The 23,157-nt window shown below is 34.7% G+C and overlaps 2 protein-coding genes, 1 long non-coding RNA gene and 1 pseudogene across 4 annotated transcripts; 3 read left to right on the top strand and 1 right to left on the bottom strand.

The window, feature by feature from the left end:
- Nucleotides 1–9,045: 9,045 nt before the first annotated feature.
- On the top strand, nt 9,046–10,087 carry LOC120177746 (transcription factor MAMYB-like). Its single transcript, XM_039183774.1, has one exon. The coding sequence runs from the start codon at nt 9,078–9,080 to the stop codon at nt 10,032–10,034; it is 957 nt and encodes a 318-aa protein (XP_039039705.1). The 5' UTR covers nt 9,046–9,077; the 3' UTR covers nt 10,035–10,087.
- Nucleotides 10,088–11,091: 1,004 nt separating this feature from the next.
- On the top strand, nt 11,092–11,564 carry LOC120177552. The gene is made up of 2 exons (XR_005521427.1): nt 11,092–11,193; nt 11,308–11,564. It is a non-coding gene; the product is annotated as an uncharacterized LOC120177552 (long non-coding RNA).
- Nucleotides 11,565–12,466: 902 nt separating this feature from the next.
- LOC120177734 lies at nt 12,467–14,849 on the bottom strand (annotated as a pseudogene).
- Nucleotides 14,850–15,550: 701 nt separating this feature from the next.
- LOC120177538 lies at nt 15,551–19,178 on the top strand. Of its 2 annotated transcripts, none has more exons than XM_039183653.1 (10): nt 15,551–15,885; nt 16,424–16,551; nt 16,672–16,743; nt 16,856–17,001; nt 17,080–17,194; nt 17,280–17,360; nt 17,932–18,069; nt 18,277–18,364; nt 18,598–18,711; nt 18,799–19,178. In XM_039183653.1, exons 1-10 carry the CDS (start codon nt 15,627–15,629, stop codon nt 18,840–18,842), a joined length of 1,185 nt encoding a protein of 394 aa, XP_039039584.1. In that variant the 5' UTR covers nt 15,551–15,626; the 3' UTR covers nt 18,843–19,178. The 2 variants fall into 2 exon arrangements, with proteins under 2 accessions (XP_039039584.1, XP_039039590.1); XM_039183659.1 differs by having other exon boundaries at nt 18,820–19,177.
- The last annotated feature ends 3,979 nt before the right edge of the window (nt 19,179–23,157 follow it).

Raw genomic sequence — 23,157 nt, 5'->3', positions numbered from 1 at the left:
GTTCCTCAATGCGGTCTATCTTATCTTCCATTATCTTACTCGCTTTCCTAGTATCGTAATAGTGTTGAGTTTCTTGTTTGGCCAGGATAGCAAAACCCTTTTCGTATTATTTTTTTCTTAATGAATACTTATCTTAAAAAACAAATAATGAATAATGTATGAAAAATGAATGTATGCAGAAAGGTGTTGATATTGAACTGATTCCTTATAACAACTTTTATATTGGAAACAAAGTTTTATTACAAAACTTTTACAAATACAACATATTACAGATACATCTGCGAAATTTCCCCTAATTGTTATATATGCTCGAGTAACTCAAAGACCTTATGAGCTTCTTCGATTCCTGGCTCCAATTCTTCACTCAAACTGGTAGCTTCATATGCCAAGTCCACTAAATATTGTGCCACTCCCTGAACTTGCTCCAGATACTTTGCAATGAGTTCGTCTATTTGTTTGACTTTCCATTGAGCACATTCCCAGCGATAGCGCCATTGCAAAATTCCTTCATAAGGGAATATAGGGAGTTGAAGTTGATTCGCCTTTCTCTGAAGATCTTGGAATTTGGCTTCCAGTTCATTCACTTGTTTCCTTAGATTTTTAGATTCTGAGTTATTTTCTTGACTTCTCAGTGCAGTTTATAACCTTTCAATCTTGATTTTTAGTCTCTGGTTTTGAGCTTGATTTTCCAATAGTCTTTGCTCCAACGTCTCCTTTTCTTTAGCAATCATCTTAGTCTGGTGTTTGCTTTGTTTGGGCTCATCTTTACCTTCTTCAGCTTTTCTTTTCAGACTTGTCAACTCTTGTTTGCTTGATCCTTCGGCAATCTGAGTCTTTACAACCCGTTGGTAGGTTGACTGGAGATCATTGAAATCTATCATGAGCTATTTTTCAACCTTGTTAACTTGATTTGCTCGCCCGTTTATGGATGTCTATCTCAATTTCTTTGTGGTATATTTCCTCTTCCAGCTTTTGCAGAGTTTTTCTCCATTGCTTTCTTTCGATCTCAAAGTCTTGCTTTGCCAGTTCTAATGGAGATGGTATAATTCTCAAATGTTCTTTGATGGGTTGGACATTCTCAAAATTAACCACTAGAATGTTGTCGTTGACTCGATTAATTCTCCATTACTCATATTCGGGTGAGAGATTTTGACTGAAAGTAAATAAATTTACTCGATGAATCTATTTCCAAGCCTCAGCAACCTTTCTGATCTTTTCCTTATACTGATCACTTCTGAATGCAAATTCTGATTCGGATAAACCTGATGTCGCAGAAATAAACTGCCTTGATCCATATTGTCTAAAGACCATCCAAGGTGCATATCCTATAGAACCCCATATGCCAGGCAAGGGAACCCAATCGTGCTCTCCACACTTATACATTATGTTTGAAGAAGTATTCCATGAGGCTCGCCATAATACGTCATTATCTTCGAGATGTAGAAAGATATTCATCCATTTTCCTTCGTCATAACCTCCGGGCCATTTGCGAGAAAGGAAATCTTGTAGAGGTGAGAAGCCTTCTAGAAATACCCGTCCAGGAGCTATTTCTTCATGTTTAAAATGGTTTAGAATACATACCAATAATAGGGGTGCACAACCTATAAAACGTCCCTCTCATTCTCGTCTGCAGGAATTCAAGGAACGAAATGTTTCAGCTAATATGGCAGGAACTAGATCTGTATTTTTGTTTAATCTTTCAAACAGGTCTACATTTGATATATCCACATGCCCCAAAATCTTCAGGAAAATGATTAATCCATATATTCCTAAAGCCAACATATCAATATGTTCTCTTTTGTCTAGATGGCGATAAATTACTTCTTTGAAGGCTGTCTAAGTAATGCATTCACTATCACCCTCTTTCTTGATATTTATTGTAGCCCGTTATTGACTCACCCCGGTCAATAAAAGCACTTTCTTCTTAAATGGAGCAGTATTAGGTGACTTGATATATACCCTATCTTCATAGATTCTTGGACAACGAATAAGAGCTCGATATTCTTCTAAAGTGGTTGTCAAATCTACCTTACCAAAGGTGAAGCAAGTGTAGGCAGGGTTCCAAAACTGCGATAGAGCTCTGAAAAAATATCGGTCAATAGGAATGTCCAAAAGATAAGCAATGTCACCATATAGCTGATAAAATAGATGCTTGTCCGCGGCTTCCCATTTCTCCCAGATTTCTTTCAACTCACCCATATTATTTTGGCGAACGTCGATATGTGTATATTTGACCAGATCTGACACGTATCCAGGTGATAGACTATTTCCCTTGACAAGTTGAGACTGCTCAGACCATCTTAAAATAATTGCATTGTCTTCTACTTCATAAACTCTTTGTTCCATATTTCTAGCTTTCTATATGGACATCAATCATAAATCAACAACATGGTATAAAAATGTAATGCAAAACAAAAATAAATCGAAAAATCAACAAAAATAAATTAGTCAATAATCATAAAAATCCTAGCTTCATGCAATCTAATTCCATACTTTGTTTTGGAAAAAAAGTAATATTATGTAAAAATAAAAAATCAATAAACTTTCCCTTATATGCTAACCTTACGAGACTTAATCGGGTTAGGCTCTGCTTAGACTTAAGTTCTAAGTTTATTATATGATGAGTTTGGCTCTAAAGTAAAAAGGGTCATCGAATTATCCTTTGTTGGTGCCCCTTGGGCTACCAAACCCTCAATCATGGTCCATTACAGACTTTCAGATCGAGTTCAAATCGAAGGAACACACTTCCTTATGTCCATACTGAGGTGAAAACCACACGAGGAACATAAGGTGTGAGCTCAAAGAATGGTCCCCTATCCCATAAGGAGGCGAAAACCACACGAAGGAGTAGTTTCTCATTCAAACTAAATAGGATAGAGCGGGGTTTTAGCTCATGTGATGATAATGCAGTGAAGAGAAATTCTCTAACTTTTAACAAACAACCATTAAAAATGAATACTAATATCTGAAAATCAATCAAATATAAATGTTAGTATATAAGGATATAAAATAAAATAAAATAATAAATAAAGAATTGAAAGAAATCAAAAGAATTTTAAATTAAATAAATCTGAATTCTCAATTTCTAATTGATAGAGACAATTTATAATCAATTTAAGGCTTGACCAGCTTTATAGTCTCCAGCAGATTCGCCAAGCTGTCGTAACTGGTTTTCACCCGGGCACGAATGTTTCTTGGCGAAAAAGCTATGTGAATAAATAAATGATTTTTATTGAAATATTTTAGAGTCGTCATCGACCTTTTGGGTTAGGTAAGTTGAATACCTGAAAATCATCTTTTAAAAGAGTTTTTAATAAAACATTATTTAAAAGATAAATCAGTCTGCGTATAACCAAAGATTCATTCATTTTAGTACTAAAAAGGGATTCGTGGTCGATTACATTTGGAGAAGGATTAGCGCCCTCACAATGCCCAAAATTGGTACACGTTTATTATATATTGTCTCTATTAATGGAAGTCTAAAAATTCGAATATAAATTTAATTTACGATCCTATTATTCCAGATTTAATTGCATATTTTTATTTTAAAGAAAATTCTAAGGAAAAATAAAAAATATTCCAATATTTTCAATCGAATAGAAACTAATCCCTAAAATATTTTTAGGACGAATATTTCTCTTTCCGACTTAAATAACAAGAATATGATAATTCATCCTGAGAATTCCATATAATAATAAAAATAAATTGATTCGACTAATATAAATATAATTAAAGTAGACATATTCTATTTTTCAATCGGAAAAGTATATTATTTATTTAATTAAATATATATGTTCATATGACTAAAATAAAAATAAAACAATAATTAAATACTATTTTTAAAATATTGAAGTAAATATTTGCAAACATTGTTTAATATTATATATAATATATTACAAAACTTCAAATTTATAATGTGTAGCTAACGTATGGAAATCTTCAAATGAATGGAACCCAATTTTGTTTCCTCTGAGCTAGTTGCTTAATGGTAGGAAGGTTCGGGGCTTGGGAAAGATGAAGACTGTGGACTGGGATGGTGGAAGGAGAACAATATTAAATTTAACATTTTGTCAAAAATGGCTGCTGACATATTGGCAATTCCGGTCACTACTGTTGCTTCTAAATTTCCTTTCAGTGCTGGTGGGAGGGTTATTAAACCGCATCGATCCTCTTTAGGAACTAAGATGGTAGATATGCTTGTTTGTGGAGCTGATTGGTATCGTCAATACTATGGGTTGGAGAAAAATAAAAACAATGTATTTTTATGTTTTATGTTTTATTGAATTTGGTTTTACAATGACTAATATATTTTTGGTTTTTTGATTTGTTGTAGCAAAACGAAGATATCATACATGTTGAGATTCTTTGAAAATGAGGATGAATGAATTGGTATAACCTCGCTAATTTAGTATATTTTTCATCTTTTTTTATAACTCCTTTAATTTAATATAATTTTATTTGTTTGATTTTGATCAGGATGGATGATGAATTAACGACTGATCATGAATGCAAGATGAATATATTACGAATATTATTGAAGTTGTTTGGATTTCAAGAAGATTGTTTTGTTGAACAAATTAACTTTAAGACTTTATTATATTCATATAGCTTACTTATGATTTATGTATGTTTTTGTCGTGTTCGAAAAAAATTAACTCTAAAGTTGTGTGAATAATTTAATATCTTTAAAAGATTGATCGAAATATCTGATATCTTCAAACATTTCATCACTGCTAATAAGCTCTTACGCTATTATCACTGTAGATTTGGTTGATTTGCATTGTCGACTATTTTTCATGAAAGAACAATGGAAGGTAGGGTCTCCAACGTTTATGTTTGTTTATGTTCGAGTTTATTTATGTTCGTGTTCGTTTATGTTTGTGTTCGTTTATGTTCGTTTATTTATTAAATGAACGAACATGAACAAGCTATATTCCTTAATGAACGAACATGAACAAAAAAATTTTTGTTCGTTTATGTTCGTGTTCGTTTATGTTCGCTTATTTATTAAATGAACGAACATGAACATACATCCGTTCGTGTGCGTTCGGTTCGTTTACAGGCGTATATATAACTAGTCTATATGTAGCTAGTTGTTTGAAATTGGAATTGAAAGCACATGAAACAAAACTTTTACTCAAAATAATCATACTTTTGTTTTTTTTTCCTTTTAAAGTTAAAGATGAAAACTAAAGATAATATTTTATTACTGTTAATAGACTAAAAAAACTTAAAATCAAACCAATCATGTACAATTTCAACACCAAATATATATAAAATTCTTTTTATATAAAATTTCAAAACCAAAATTCTTTGTTGCATGTAATAAAAAAACTAAGTTTAATTAAAGCCTAAAGGTTAAAAATAAAATTGCAATTAATATTGACTAAAATAAAAATATAGGATTAAATAAAAAATAAAACTTCTAGTTTAAAATGAAAATTATTCAAATATTAGAGATTAAAATATAAAATATCAAAATTAAAGGCATTAATTCGAAATATCATAAAATATAAATATTAACAGCATGATTTAACCTATATAATTATAAGTGATGAAAATAAAAAAATTATAAAATTATAAGAACTAAATATATATTTACCCTAAATATTTAAAACATATATTACCAGTGACTAAATTATAATAAAACAAAATTCAAATATTGAATTAAAAGGCTCAAAAATTTATTTCAGTGACTAGAATACAAATTTAAAAATTTAAAGGGACTATAGACCGTATTTTCCATTAGTAAATTACAAAAACACCCCTCACCAAAACGGTGTCGTTTTGATGAGGGTATAAATTCCCTTTAAACGGTCATCGGTGGCTACCGCCTGCCAACGATTCTAGCCAACGGTGGTCGGATTTAGAAAATTATACAAAATTATCCCTTTTTAACCCTAATATCGAATCTGACACTTACTCCTCCTAAAAACCTTTAAATCTCCTTAGATCTAAAGAAAACCGAAGCTTTTACCTTGGTTGAAACAACTTCTCCGGCGACGGTTTGAAGACCAACGGTCGTAGGTAAGTCTCTTCTTCCTCTCTCTATTCTTCTGATATTTTTCCTTAGTTGCTCGATGGTTGCTCTCTGTATGTGTCTTCGTATTGTTTGCTTCCTCTGTTCGTCGTTTTTTCTCTCCCCTCCTTTTCTTGCAGGATCGGTGGCCTTTTATAGGCCACCACGATGCTGCTATTCTCCTCGGGCAGAATGATTGGGTGCCCTTCGGTGAGTTGCGACGTGTGCGGTCCTCCTACCATCTTCTGGAAGTTTTGGTTGAGGATGGTGTCGTGGCAGCAGCTTACTAGGGATCATAACGGCGAAACAGTTCGGAGTAGTTGAAGGCGGCGCCGGAATAGACCCTAGGGTTGGTAAACCCTAGGGTTTCTGCTGGATCTTCTTTGGACTGTTGGATCTCTTCATATCCAACAGATGAGATTGCTGGCGGTTGAAGATAGGGTTTAAAAACCCTAACTGGATTCGAGCCTTACTGGGTCAGGTTGTATAGGCCGGATCGGGTCTGGATCTAGATCGGGTTTGTGTAAAATAGCCTGTAATTATTATAAAAATAAAATGTAATAATAATAATTTGGACAAAAACTTAGTGTTTACACTGGTCCACATCCATATATACTTGTATTTACCATCAATCCATGGAGTATATGAACATTGTCCGGTAATATATTAGAAGTCACCATTTAGTTATATATAAGTGGTATGAGATGCTTTTAGAGAGTTATCGTTGAGGAAAATACCATATACATATTGCTTAGAATTTATAATAAGCTATCAAAGGGGAAAAGTAAGGTTTACAGAAGATAAGAGGAAAAGATTATTGGGAGGTTTAACAAGAAGTAGAAGCAATATTGATTTGTTTTATAGATATGAGTACTGTAGGCACCCGCTTTTGTCCGGGTTTAATATAAATACATATATATATATTATTAATTATTATTATTATTTTTATTTTATTACATTTTTCATGCTTCACCGAAGCCCAATTACAACCCAAAATGAGCCCAAATTAAAAGTTATTCGGCCCAAACCCGGAGCCCAACAAACCCGACCCTGTTCAGTCCCACACCATCCCTGATGCTGTCACCACCAACCTCCTATGCAACTCCATCCCATGCCCATACCCTGCTGCTCCAGTCATCCATGCCCTGTCAACATTTCATCAACAGCAACATCAACAATTGATTATTTTGCATATGTAATGGGTTAGATAAAAAAAACCCAGAAAGGAGTGTAAAGAAAAAAGGGGTTGAATTTTGGGAAAAAAAGAAAAACCGATTGTAAGGGGAGACTCTTCCCCCTAATTTTCTCCCCTATGTCATTCTTTTCTCTAAAAGAAATTTTGTAATAATTTCCCCATGGCTGAATTAATACAACAACAGAGTATTTTTTTCTTTCTTTCGTTCGTTCCAGTAGTATATATATTTTTTCTTTTCTATCATATAAGTTCGAAATAAAAAAAAGAAAAAAGAAAAAGGGGAAAGATTACGTTCGGCCGGAGTATCAACATCGTTCGGGGGCAGTTTCCACCGATCCCAATAATGAGAAGCTGCGCATTGGTGAGAATAACCACATACTTGAAAATGAGGACTATCCAATGACGGACGGCGACGGATCGGAGGGAGGAAGGTCGAATGGTTTCGGCTAGATTCGTGGAGTTTGGGGTTGATTCTCACGAAACCAACCCCAAATCAGAGACGAGGAGGTCGAGACGAACCTCTCAATGTAATTTAGTAGCTATCAGCCATCGGCGATGGCGGCGACGCAGCGGCACGACGGTGGACGGCGACGGACGATGAAGGTGTGTGGCCGGCCACCCACCGATTTTCTAGAAAAATAATTAAAAAAATGAAATGAAAAAGAAAAGAAAAGATTGATATTTATAGAAAACTCTAGGAAAAAATTTCACTTAAGTCCCCCAACGTTTGGCGTGTTTTTGAAAAATGGTCACCTGTAGGACAAGCAACTTGCTATTAGGACGTAGATTTTAAATATAGCCAACTTGACAATTTGGCCAATAATTCTGTATCAATACACAAAGATATAAGAACCTATTTGGGACTGAAGCTGGTTGGGATTAGACGCACCAAACTGGCTTTGTGCTGCATCATCATGTGAAGCATCATTATAGCCAACCTGAGTAAACATGATATACTTTGATTGGTTTTGTAAAATTATATGATTGTAATTAATGTAAAATATTCAGTTTTCTTGAAATGTGAATTTGAATTTTTAACCATCTTGTAAGAGTAAACGTTTTGAAAAGTCAATGTGACTTCTCGGATTTGTATCCGGGTCGGGTACGGGTTGGGGGTGTTACATAAAAAGTATTCATAATATATTTTTCTTAATAAAATATTTCATTTATAAAAATATTATTAATGAGTTATCTTAAATTTTTTATATTTTTATTATAGTTTAAGTTGATATTTTTTTACAAATTAACTTATTTCAGTGATTAAATGAATCGTTAATGTTCCTAGAGGTCACGAGTTTGAGCACCAGCAGCTGCAGCAAGGTGATTGAGCGTTCATTGTCAAAAGGTTAAAAGTATTTAGAATAGATGCTATTTTATAATCATCTTAGCTTAATAAAAAAATTGTTGTATTTTATATATCATAGTATTAATAAGTATAAATATAATTTAAATTCTATATTTTAAATTTACAACGTAATGTCTATAAGTGATATTTTATTTTTTTAAACTCATTTTAACAGTAATTCTATACAATTAAATTTTAAACTACATTTCTAAATGTTACTTTTAAAAATTCTTTTCCACTGTACTTTTAAAAATAATTTTTTAAAAATTTATCAAACTAATTTTAAATATTTATACTCTTAATATTTTTAATGTTCAAATTCAATATCTAAAAAGGTAACAATAATTTATTTACCTCAAAGTGATTAAGTTTGTGCTTATATGACCTTAAAGAAAAAGGAAAAAGGAAAAAGGAAAAAGGCAAAAAGGAAAAAGGAAGAGAATTAAATTTAGAAAGCCAGAATTTGGCCTTCTCTCATACATAGCAATCGCAGCATGTGAAAAATTACAGAAGAAATCATGGAGTTTTTGGATGAGGACGCCAGACCCAGATTTCTCTTCCAATCTCGTCCTCAACCCTATTCGTCATCCCAAGAAAAGATCCCACAAAACCCCTTAAAATTCTTGCTTTTCGTTTCCCTCTCAATCTCTTCCCTTCTTCTCTCTCTTTTCCTCTTCGCCATTGAGTCTGAGCCCTTCAAATCCCTTCTCTTCTGGCTCTCTCTCTCCCTCCTCGTCGGCCCCTTCGCCCCTCCTTCCCTCACCGGCGGTGACATTCGCGTTGGTGTTGGACCCATCATCCGTGATCCCATCGATCAAGAGCCTCAACCCGAGCCTGAATCTAAGAAGAAATATTCCCAGAGACGGTCAAAGGCTGATAAAGTCGATGAACCCGGTGGAAACGGCGCTTCTTTAGCTGAAGACGCGAATGGGTTTCCTAATTTGAAGGTGAAAAGTAAAGATTCAAATGGGTTATCGAAAAAGGAAGATTTTGGGAACAATTTCGAAGGAGGGGAAAAGGAATGGAGTGAGGCGGATGTGGAGATGTTGAAGAAACGAATGGGGAAGAATCCGGTGGGGAAACCGGGTCGATGGGAGGCTATAGCTGCAGCCTTTAACGGGAGACATAAAATGGAAAGTGTAATAAAGAAGGCAAAAGAATTGGGAGAGAAAAAAGTGGATGATGCAGATTCATATGCCAAGTTTTTGAAGAACAGGAAGCCATTTAATACGAGAGTCAATGATGAAGGCGATGAAGTGACAATGGGTAATCAAGACAGTAGCAGTGGTGGAGCAGTCGTGTGGAATTCAGTGGAAGACATTACTTTGCTTAATGCTCTGAAAGCTTTTCCTAAAGATGTGGCCATGAGGTGGGAGAAGATTGCTGCTTCTGTGCCTGGGAAATCCAAGGCTGCTTGTATGAAGAGAGTTGCTGAGTTGAAAAAGGATTTTAGGAGCTCCAAAGCTTGTAATTGAGGAAATTTAAAGGGTTTCTTACTTTTTTCAGAAGTTTGACATGTCTCGAGAGGATTTCAGGCTTAATCTTTGACAGCCTTTTGCATTGAGATTACTACTCTTTTCAGTTCTGTTGATATATGGATTTCACGCTTCATCATTTTGGCAGTGAGATTGCTCTTATCTTTTACATCAATTTGATCCTTTTGACTTCAGGCTTGATCTTTGGCAATAAGATTTTACACTTTTTCAGTTCTTGAGATTGTGTTGTGTTGATAGATTATATCATTTATATGCTATGGATCGATATATTAATGATTATCATAGATTTGACCTTATTTGACTTTTAAGTTTATAATTTCAGTTATTGACAGTTTTTCAATCCCATGCTCTGAGTAAATCCACCCGATTTCCTTTCTACAAAACCATTCAGGCGTCAAAAAGCTTGGTCAACAACCACGGGTCTTTACTCTTGGTTATTTGGCAACTCAAAACCGAACAACAACCGAGTCCAATGATGCCCCGACTGTTTTAAGTGCCAAGCCCCAGGGGTGTGATCTTCGAAATCTGGTTCGTAGCTGCTACTGCATGCAAGGTAACCGCTAACGTAGCTGCATTTTGCCCTGTTTTGATGAGCTCGAGCCTTGTCAATGGGACACTCTGCAGGGAAGCAAATCAACACTCAATTTCGTGGTGTCTTTTGACAATGAATGAACTTAAGAAAATTATGGGAACTCAAACTAGGTTTTCTCAAGACAATAAGCATATAATTAATAATCACTCTATCATAAAGCGGATTTCTTGTTGTTTTTCTTCAGTTTAACATATTCTAAGACAATAATGGCACTCATTATATGATCCAATAACTATAAAAGAACAAACAAGGGCTGATGCCAGTCAAAACAGGAAAGGAGCAGCTTCCCTTGAATGGATTTTAGCTGTGCTTCACATGATTGTTGATGGGAACTGAATTAGTCATCTTTCAGAAGTAATTGTAATCATCACCATCATCATTCATTCGAATGTAAACCAGAATGGCTAGTAAAAATATGAAATACGATGAAAGTTACATCACTAATGCACCCCAACCGATAACTCCAGCATGCTTTAGGATAGCTGGTACAGCAATGCTTCCAATTGCAGAAGCTCCAGTCAAGAACCTTGTTGCAGTCACCCAACTGTTAGACGTAAAAATTACAAATAAATAACGAGTGTCAAATGATGAAGATAACTGAAAAAGAGGATAAAATCTTGTAAACCACCAAATTTAAGGCAAAAAAATAAAAAAAAAAAGTTTCCCATTATCAGATTCAGATAAAAGAGAATAACCGTCGGAGCCAGCAAGAAACATCAAAGGCATTGGAATGAGTACATACATTATTAATGCAACAGCAATGCAATATGTCAGCATATGATTAAATGAAGCAATATGATCTTTCTTCTTTGAATAAAAGAAGGGACAGGAAAATCTCCAGCCTCCCTGCTTGTACACACTTGAACATATACATTATGTCAAGTATGCATTTAAGCAATAAACAAGTGGGCTCATTGAAAAAACGAGGGTGGAGTCATAGAACAAGAAAGAAATTAACCCGAAAGGGCTGTAGAGATGAGACATTTCTGCATGCATAATGTAGACACATAATTTCGTCTCTGCAATTTTATAATATTTACATATATATATATATATATATATATATATATTAGTATTAATGTTATTTACTTTTATTGTTTACATATTACAGGCCCAAGTGAAGGTGCCCCACAACTTAAACCAGTGGCCAAAGAAGGAATAAATGGCCCGAAGCAGCATTGGACCCACGAACCAAGCTAGTTTCCAGAACCCTAGCAGATCCCCCCACTTACCTGAAAAATGTGCCATTTATTCCTTCTTTGGCCACTGGTTTAAGTTGTGGGGCACCTTCACTTGGGCCTGTAATATGTAAACAATAAAAGTAAATAACATTAATACTAATATATATATATATATATATATATATGTAAATATTATAAAATTGCAGAGACGAAATTATGTGTCAACACATAATGCATGTTCCTGGATGATAAATTCAGCTGAATCTTAAGATCATTACTTCATAGATTGAAGATCAGTTGTCTTCATGTTATGCTTCTAAATCAAAATACTACCATTAGCTTTTGAGATATATGTCAAGGGACATGCAACTCTTAATTCCATCAGTAATATAGGCAACCATGGAAAAGTTACAAAGTTGAAATTTTAAAATCTGAACCTTTTTTGTTAACCCCCCAAAAACTATAAACCTTATTAAATGAACTAACAAAGCTCATTTGAGAAAACGTAGCAGAAAAGCATGATTATAAGCATCACATTCACTTACCAGTCAGCATAGGGCACCAACTATTGGACAGGGCACATGCCTAACACACCATACACAAGGTATCACATCAAAGAATAATACGAAACAGTTCAAGATAAACGATAAAAAGCTAGTTAATTAACAAAGATATGCAATGCAATACTAACCAAGATTTGCACTGGCTGCAAAATCTATTCTTAAATTTGTGAAGCGTGAAGCCCTTCTTCAGATACCTCCTCATCTTTGCTCTCAGTATCATAGTTCTCATCATCTCCCTTTGAACTATTTATAGCACTTTTGACTAGGGAAAGCTGATCCATCACAATTGCATCTCTCTTGTAGTTCCATACTAGCATCGATATGTAGTCCTGCAGTGAAATGAGTCCATGCTCTCGAATGCAACTTCTTTGCTCTTCCAAAGTTTTTGGATCATCATTCCAATTGCTAGGGAAGGGTGTATAATCAGTCTCTGGAATGAGAGACATTCTGGTATATTGAAGCCCATCAATTGACTCAGCAAGGCCCATTCTCAGCAGATTCTGGTACTCCGGCGACTGTCCTTTCCTCTCATTTAGAGGACGGCTCAGATTTCTTGCACCAATTTTATAAACCTTTGCTCATGAACGAAGCTTGTACTTTGCAGCATAGAGCTTTGCTAAGGAACCCCTAATGATATAGGAGCAAAAATTAACAATTTTTTTTTATTGTCAGCATATCTATACCACTCAACCATTGTTGACAAGAACTTGTTCATCTGAGCATTGGTGTGAGCTTGAGTAGCATGAAACATCCTAAAACATGGTTGTGGGTCTGGTTCCCTATCACCCTTAAGAAAGTTTTACTTCCTAAATTGCTTGATGCATTGTTTCAAGCTTGCTGTGACGAACAAAAGGGTGCCAACACCTTTCTCACTAATAATTTTACCACCAGTTGCAGTATACCGAAGAGTGGGATACACCACTCTTCGACACAATACATGGTCAAGAAACATTATACCTTTGGTTATGTGTTCAATTGAGAGGCTCTCGTTATCGAGCTTTATCATATACTTCTGATCACAAAACTGGATTAACTGTTTCCTCAGTGTTGCTGCATCTGCCCTTGGCCCACCGATACCAATCAAAATATGACCTCCATATCGTATGTAGTCCATCTTCCGTGTCTTATCTGGCCCACTAGTTGGAATGAATTCTGGCCAAGATGTGTTCCTCTGTTCTGCTTCCCCTTCAAAACTATTCCATATAACATCACTCTTGGATGGACAATAGAAATCCTTAATCTTACTTTTCATCCACCGGTCCAATTCATCGAGACATATATTAGTTAAAAGGGGACTAAGAATTCCACAATGCCCCCATGAAGGAAGTTTCTCTGCCTCCTGTGGTGCAAAACCGAAAAATGTCTCCAACCAGTAAGGATCGGGCTTTGGCTCATCCTCAGCCAACACCTTCTTCTGATACTTTCCTCTATTTCTTTTTCTTCTCTTTCTCTCCATCAACAGGACTACTTATCACAGGCGTAACCAGTGCCAGCTTGATTAAATCAATAATCTTCTTATCCCTCACGTCCCTCATCAAAGCACTCATTACCAACCCCACCTTCAATCCATCTAAAATCACACTTAAATCACCCTTTATATAGCATAAATAACCAGCAAAAATTCTCCTGATCACCCTCAATACTGTATGTGCATTCCTCCCAGGCCTAAAGGCAAATGACTTGTGTGAGAAGCTAGCCTCATATATCGGTTCCAAAATCATAAGCAAAACCTCCTGCACTAACTTGTCTTGAAACGGTGCAGGTTGAGTAGTTGTTAAGATCGCCTTAATCTTCATCTTTGATAAAGATTCATAATCCGTCTTGTCTTTAGGTGATTTTATAAAGAATTCCAACCTGGCACCCCACTTAAACCTATTATCAAGAACGTCATTTCTCAAAGCTAACAAATCGTCCAATGTAGACCTAGTAATTGAACTACGAGGCACAAATGATCCTATTTCATCAGCACAAACTTTCTGATAAGCCAATACCCACAATTCGAACCTACAAAGATATGAGGTCAAATTGGAAACCAACATATCAGGCTCCCTAAAATTCTCAATCCACATCTGAGAACAAACTGATTCACCATCTTCTTTCATAAGATTTGCAGGGTCATCGGGATCAGATACACGCCGGTGCACCAGTGTAAAAGAAAAAAATCGAAAAGAAGTTAACCCATTTGCTCCCCAGGCAAAGGGATTAAACTGGGAGTAAAATGGGTTTTTCCGGGAGGGGATAATTGGGGGATTTCTGATAACTTCAAGGGTTAAAACGGTGATTCTTCGATGCATTTGGGGATTATGAACTAAACTACTAACTCATGCCATTCGAGGATTTACTATGTAAATTACTGTTAACGATAAATCATACAGTGACTCGATGAAAGTGCAAGTGAAAAGTTGAAAAGAAAAGTAATGAGTTCTTACGTGAAACAATTGAAGAACCCTAAAACAAAACCCTTATTGCTGTCGGCTAAGATTCCTTGAAACAGAGTAAAACCTCGTTAACCCTTCCCTTTATCTATAATTACATTTGTCTCCCCCTTGACCTTCTTGGCCTTACCATAAATAAATTAGGGTAAATTACATGTTTAAAGCCCTATGTATTACTTTCCTTTTCGTTTTGGTTACTCAACTATCATATTTTACAATTATATCTAATATTACGTTTTAGTTTCATTTTAATCACTCATTGTTAAAAAAAACATACACGTAGCATTTTATGTAAGCTAACTTCTAAAATTTTAAAAGAGATGAACTTATAAAATTCTTGGGGAATGAAAACATATTTTTAATAAAAAGTACATAGAAAAATCTAATATATATGATAATTTTAAATTTTGTAGAAACGATTGCCCTACCCCTTCGATCCATCTCTGAGAACTACTGATGTGTCACCATACAATAATATTAAATTATTACTGAAAATTTGAAAAACATATAATGATAAGTGATCAAAATGAAATCAAAACGTAATAGTATAATTTTGAAAAAAATAATAATTAAGTGATCAAAATGAAATAAAAGTAATAGTTGATACTAAACATGTAGTTTACCCTTAAAGCAAAACAAAATAGGTTGTCGAAACTTGGAATGAATTGGGCCTTGGAGAAGAAGATGACTGCCATTTCAATATTGAGAGAGAAAAGTAACATGTTTTTACCTCACTCGCTTTTTTTAGCGGTGAATAGTTAAAGGAAATTAACATCGTTGATGTCGACCTAACCTCAAAAATGCCTTCCCCAACGCCCAAACAGCGTTCAAAATCGAAGCACAGTTCACATTCTTCTTCATCGGCTTTAAAATCTTCAGTGACCGCTATAATCGAGCCACCCCAGAGCTTACTCCCTTCGAAAGGCGAGTTCTTGCGGCTCATAGCCGTGCTCGCAATCGCATCCGTAGTAGCTCTTTCCTGCAACTTCTTCGCCACCCTCTTCAGCTCCACCTCTAAACCCTTTTGCGATAATTTAGAACCCACCGTTTCATTCTCTGGTATATTCCCCCCCCTCTCTCTAGTTTGTGCCGTTTCTTCATTTTTGTTAAACTGTGCTCTCTAGGTATCTTTTCCTATGAATTTTCATCCACTCGGTTATTAATTTGGTTTTCTTTGTAGCTTTAACTATGGGCACGTTGATTCCATGTTTTTTATGAACCAACCAATTTTCCTCTTCATATATATATATATAGAGAGAGAGGGGGGGTGGGGAGGTAGGATCCGGTTATACAGTTTAAAATTAAAAAAGTTTTATATTGATTTAGGATAGTTAGATGTGAGAAAATAGACAACTTAAATTAATGATAAGAAATGATAAAATATTCATCGAAAAAAATAGGAGTTAATTTTATTTGTCTATTTTCACTCATTCAATGTTTTTAAATTAATGTAAAATTAAGAATTTTTTACATTGCGTAAGTGGATCTTGACCCCCACATACACACATATATATGATGCTACTTAATTCTAGTTTCAAATTCCCTGCTTCGAAATGATGGATTTCAATAATCTTCTGACAAATGTTTATCACTACAGATGTTTGTGAGCCTTGTCCAAGTAATGGGGAATGTTATGAAGGCAAGTTGGAATGTATTTATGGCTATAGAAGACATGGAAAGCTGTGTATAGAAGACCGAGATATCAATGAAACAACTAAGAAACTTGTATGTTATTAATATTTTGCACAGTTTGGTACATAGATATTCTAATAACTATGACATCTTTTGCATTGGAATATTATATGCACTTTTTTCTTTCTTCTGATTATCATTTATGCATTGCAGTCCAAATGGGTAGAAGCTGGCCTTTGTGAAGCTTATGCTGAAGTCTTGTGCTATGGGACTGGGACAGTTTGGGTATCTCATGATATTCGATCTCATATGAAAATGCATGCATATTACAGTAAATTATGTATCCTAGAAATCATACATAACTATGTCAATTGATCGAAACATGTACTGTTTTCAGGTTCAGGAAAATGATCTCTGGAATGATTTAGATGAAAACAAGTTGATGCAAAATGTTGGCTCAGACCATACCTCATACGTGTATACAAAAAGAAAGGCAATGGAGACAATAGCTAAATTATTAGAGACAAGAACAAATCTCCATGGGTATGCTTGTCATAATCTATTTTATGTTTCAGCATTTTGAAAATTTTAATTTACATTTCTCTTAGGTTTTTTCAATAGGTTACAGGAATTCAAGTGTCCGGATGATCTGGCAGAGTATTACAAACCTTTGATCTGTCTTGTCCGTGAATTGGTCTACAAGCATGCTCTTATAATTTTGCCTGTTTGTGCAGCGGTAATCCTGTCTGAAAGTCATCCTTTGAATTCTTTAATTATAGTATCAACATTTTGAAAGTTGTTAACAATGTTCAGCTTTATAGCTCATAGGATGCGCAGTATTATTTTGGAAAGTCCGTAAGAGAAGGTATCTTTCAGCTAGAGCAGAGGAGCTATACAATCAGGTACACAAATTTTTCAATGTACAGTTAAGGTAAATTAATGTTTTATCTTCTTTACATACTGTGTGTCAGGCTATTTAAGTGGTTTTCTTTGTAACAGTTTAACAATTTACTCAAAATTCTTGGCATTATTTATTACCCTGTGCTTCTAGACACTCAGCTGGGATGGATTCCAAATGGATATAGGCTTAAAAGAAATCAATATTTTTAAAAAATTATCGCCTCAAATTAAAATGAATATAACCTTTGGACATAAAATTTAGGTAATGATGAAAAAAGAGATAGCAAGCGTGACAAAATGTGAGATGTTAGCAGTTTGTGAAAATAGTGCTCTCGATTCAAATTTCCGAAGTTTAGAATAATTATCTTGTATGCCTCCCCTTTATAAAATGGAAATGTTTGCTTTCAAAAGTTTTCATGCTTTTGATGATATCCCTGAATCTTATGTGATTGTTTAAAATTGTAACCAATTTGAATGTGTTCTGAAAAGTTAGGAGAAAAATGGATCTTCGATTCTCTTATATATATATTTAAATAATTATTAATATGGTAACTAATTGCTTTTCCTTGTTAGGTCTGCGACATGCTTGAGGAGAATGCCTTGAGGTCGAAGAGCATGGATGGGGGAGGTGAATCATGGGTTGTTGCTTCATGGTTGCGAGATCATCTCCTTTTGCCTAGGGAAAGAAGGGATCCTCAATTATGGAAAAAGGTTTGTTTTACATGCCTATGCTCGTTGATCCGGTAAGCTGTTGCCTTTTCTTTCGTATTTGTTTAGAAGTTAGGTGTAAACCATGATTCGATTTATGTTCATAGATTGAAGTTCAAATTGCAAAGAGATTTTAGTCAAGTAATCTGTAAGGTTTTAAGAAATAACCTGTATCCTCTAATTTGATATCAACCTTCAACATCTTTTCAGGTTGAGGAATTGCTACAGGATGATTCACGAGTAGATCGCTACCCTAAGCTTGTTAAGGGTGAATCAAAAGTGGCGTGGGAATGGCAAGGTTCAAAATCTTTATTTGTGTGTTTTACTTCAATTAGGGAGCTTGAATTTTTCCAAAACTGTCGTATTGTCATTTTTAGTATTTAACTATTAGTCAAATGAGCTTCTTGAGAACCGTTATCCAATGTTCTGATGTTCAAATTGAAGCTAGCGTGCGATTACAGATATTTGTTCTAGCATCTATAGTGTAACTTTTCCAATATTGATGAGTACCCCCGCTTAATTGCTTTGCAGTTGATGGTTCTTTGAGCTCTGCAGGAAAGAGAAAGAGGGAGGAGAGAGTCGAAATGAAATCTGATGAAGGCATCAACAAAAACCTAAATCAATTAGGTCAAACATTGAAGGCTGGTACGCTTTTGTACATATTATATGCATCATTGATGTATGCTTCAATGCTGTCTTTTCAGTTTGATTTCATACTTGTCTAATATGCAGACAACCAAAATCTTGATGCAGAACCTAATGCCTTGATCTTTTGACATGAGGATTTTCTTGGAAATGGTTATACATAACTGCCTTTTCTCAGTATCTTATGTCCCAACCAAAACAAGCTTACCCTGGCAAAGCAGATGACTTTTACGAGTTTCATTCTAGCTTAAGTAAAGGGTTTTACCAGAATAATCAAAGATCTAAAGAGCTAGTTTCCACCATTTGATTGTGGATCTACAGTAATTGGAGATTGTTTTGGAGGTTAAGACTTAATAGAGAACCACTTGTGCGTACCATACATTATACATCATGCAGAATAGAACAGCTATCTGCTCATCTGATTCACCAACAAATAGGCATCCAAAATCACAGAAAATCCGATGTGTTTAGAAACATATTGAGTGTATTGTTAGAGCTTGAATTGTTCCATTTCAATTCCTGAATCGATTTGATGTTGAGATATCTGCAGTTTGAAATGAATAGACAAATTAATGTATGTATATTTGGCTGTTTGTTGATGGAAACAAATGACAAAAATGAGTTTAGACCATTCTTACTGGGAAAGTAAAAACTAAAAAGTAACATGTTTTTTCCTGTCCATCTATCGGTGTTTAATTGATTTTTTTGGTTGGTTTCAAGCATTCCAATTATGGTTGGTCTCTTAACCCTGTTGTAATCTTCATTCTTGTTTCCAACTCATTTTTTTCTAATAAAATGGTGATAGTTTGAGTTGGATATTAACATGCTAATTGAGATATAATAAAACATAATCTCAGAATAATTTGAGCTGTGTTTTATGGACTTTGTCTATATTATGTTGTCAAGCCAATCAACATGTTTATATAATGTTAACAGATTTGATTCATAAATTACATTTTAAACGGTTTTGAGATTAAATTTTATCATATCCCAGTCAATAAATAATGTCTAACTTATATGGTCGTCAATTGTTTTTTACAAAAAAGATCGAGTTTGAAACATATGAACAATTGAATAATCATTTTATATTTTTTAATAGTGAAGGGACTTAATAAAATAATATCCTATGATCAAAGGATAATTTTTATACTTTACCCTATTTTTAAGTTAATAAACCTATAAATGTCTTTATATTCTCTTAATGAAACACTCCAATGCAATTTTGCATTACAGATCTACACACCCATATTCAATCAAAACAGCCCTGCTTCACCTCTTTCTTTCTTCTGGGTATTTTCTTCTTTTTTTTTTACCTCAAACTTCTTAGCTTCTTATGCTGCTCCTTTTACTATATTTTACCTGCTCTTTCTTCTATATTGTTTGTCATCACGAGATCTATTCAATGTTGTTTTCTACTTCAGTTTTGATGAAATCCCACCTTCGTAGTTCAAGTAAAGATTACTTGTGTTCCCGATCGAATTAAGGTGACCCAAAAAAAAAAGACTTTGAAAAGAAATTTTGGTTGAAATGACGCGAAAGTGGTGATTTAAGGGACAAGTGTTTGATGATTAAGAAAGAAAGAAGATAGGCGATAAATAGTATGAACAATGAATTAAGGTAGAAATAATGCTATAGAAAGCAGAACCCCTAACCTTATAAGATCAATGTCCTGGTGGTAAATAAGGTGATGCCACAAGGTAATACCTTGATAAGTCTTGTTTAAAATTCACATGACACCTGTGACTTGTGTACGAAAACGTATACGAGAAATGGGTGTTACACTAAGACTTGAGAAAGGTTTGAGTAAAGTTACTTTCAGGACTTTTGCACAAGAGGACTGAGTGGTAAAAGGCAACTGAGTGGGAGAGATTAGAAGAGGATAGTAAAAGCCAAGTTGTGTCTTGTGTGCAAACATGAGAGAATTGAGTGCCATTCTTCTTTCTTTATAGTGCATACTGAGGTTCTTTGTGAGAGTATATTGGTAAGGTCTTTTTTACACATTTGTTTCCTTCATATTTTTCTAACCATGTCTAGAGAATCATGTCAATCACCTCAAGAAGAAGCCCTAAACTTGCAAAATCATGCCCTTATTCAAGAAATGACACATTTAATGAGAGTAGAACTAGAGCCCCTTCATGACAGATTGAATAGAATTGAAAGTTTTAGAGTTAATGATACACACATGGCTAGGCTCAAAGATCACTACTCCAAACGTCCAAGACTTGCATCAATGGGAATCTTTCTTATTCTTCTTTCCTTTTGTTTCATTATTTATTTACATGAATACTTTGATATATATGTCATATGTATGCATGTTATACTTAATCTATTCCTTAATCATTTATATTCGTTCATATGAAAACTACTTAGTCATATTATATGATGCATAATGATATATCACACGTTTACTTAGTTTATTATTATTTTGCATTAGTTTTGCATTCATTTAATTTAAATCCATTGTATTTATAACATAACAACATGTTAATCTAAATTTACTTAGCTCATTGCTTGTTAATTCAGCTTCTAAGGCTTATATATTAGCTCATTAATATTACATCATCATATATTACATCATCAAGTCCTAGAGTGCAAACACTAGTGATTGTTTGGCATTCTAGTTTCTTTGGAGCAGATTTGCGAGTCTTTGTGAGTGAATCATTTGGTAAGGTCCTATAATCTCATTTTAATATTTATTTTCAATAACCATGTCTATTCACTCTAATGATGATTGTCAAGGGGATGTTCTGGATCTTCATGCCCAAGCGACAATGAGAGAAATGCTTTACTTGAGCTTATTCATGAAAAAGTAGACAAAATTGAAGAGTCACGAGGAAATACCATTCCAAGGAGGCACAATCAGGCTAGGCGTGATGAAGAGCCAGAACAAAATGATGAAGAAGACCAAGTGTCACAGATTTCTCGAAGGAGCCAAGGAGTTTGTCTCTTATATGATGATAATCTCAATAAAATCCATGTTTCTATCCATCCATTTCAAGGTAAAATGAATTTAGAAACATACTTAGATTGGTAGACCAAAATAAAACATATTTTTGGATGCCACAACTACACGAAGCACAAAAACGTAAGGATGGTTGCCATGAAATTTGTTGATTATGCACTAATTCGGTGGAATTAATTGGTGAATTCAAGAAGGAACGGAGAACGCCAATCAACACTTGGGTTGAGATGAAAGCAAAAGTTCGCAAAAGGTTTGTATCAATTCAATACCATCGTGATTTATTTCACAAGTTGCAAAATCTTAAATAGGACAACCAGAGTGTTGAAGATTACTATAAGGAAATGGAGATTGCAATGATCCGTGCTAACATTGATGAAGACCAGGAGGCTATATTGGCAAGATTCCTTTCAAGTTTGAATCTAAAAATTGCCAACTTAGTTAAATTGCAATACTATGTTGAAATTGATTAAATGGTACAAGTTGCATTCAAAATTGAGAGGCAATTGAGGAGAAGAATAGAAAATAGAATTGGAAATCCTTCAACATCAAGGTGGAATAAAAACAGCCCTTCCAGGAAGCCAATGCCATTACAAACAAAGGAAATTGATTATATGAAGGTCAACACCAAACCAATTAACATGGATGATAAGAACAAACAAGTTTCAAGTTATGAACGGTCCAGAGACATCAACTGCTTCAAATGTTTAGGCAGGGGACATGTTTCCAACCAATGCCCTAATAGGAATGCCATACTACTCTTGAATAGTGGTGATGTAACTTCAGATCAAGAAGATAACTGACGCGATCACGACGGACCTCATCGATCGATTGTGGATCTAGGAAGGAAGCAAAACAACCTGCATAAGATAAAGATAAGAAACGGATAGTTTACGGTGGTAAATGTGATGGTAAATGGTCGGTTTAAGAGATAGTAGCGGAAGACTCGGATTTGGTAATAATATGGATAACGAATTATGGGATGGTGAAACGATAGTATCTTAAAGAAGACTCAAAGAAGAACCGATGTTAAAGAACAACGACCCAAATTTATATTGCTTCGATAAGGGATGGTAAATCGGACTTTGACCCGCTATCTATAAAGATAGGAACCATAAGTATCAAGGTGAAAGGAATGACGCCACAAGTAACGAATTACTTGATAAGTCGATAAAAGTCACGAAGGACTCGATTAGAGAAAACTCTCACAATTTCATTAAAACAAAGTCTATATCTCTTTTACAATGCAAAATGAAGCTATTTATAAGATTAGAAATACAAATGAAACATGGACGTGTTCTATACTTTGCATGGCCGAATGTCCTCATGGTGGCCATTGGCGTGACCCCTAATTTGAGCAGAATTTCATGCAAGAATCGGTCAGATTGTTTGGTGGAGTGTGTTGGCCGAATGCTCCTTTGATAGCTGGTGGAAAACAACATTACGTGGAGACAAGGGCAAGTGGAGTTGTAGAAGCTTGTCCCCTT

The sequence above is a fragment of the Hibiscus syriacus genome, unplaced genomic scaffold, assembly GCF_006381635.1.
Source record: "Hibiscus syriacus cultivar Baekdansim isolate YM2019G1 unplaced genomic scaffold, ASM638163v2 tig00003454_pilon, whole genome shotgun sequence".
NCBI lineage: Eukaryota > Viridiplantae > Streptophyta > Magnoliopsida > Malvales > Malvaceae > Hibiscus > Hibiscus syriacus.
This window is presented reverse-complemented; position numbering and strand designations above follow the sequence as displayed.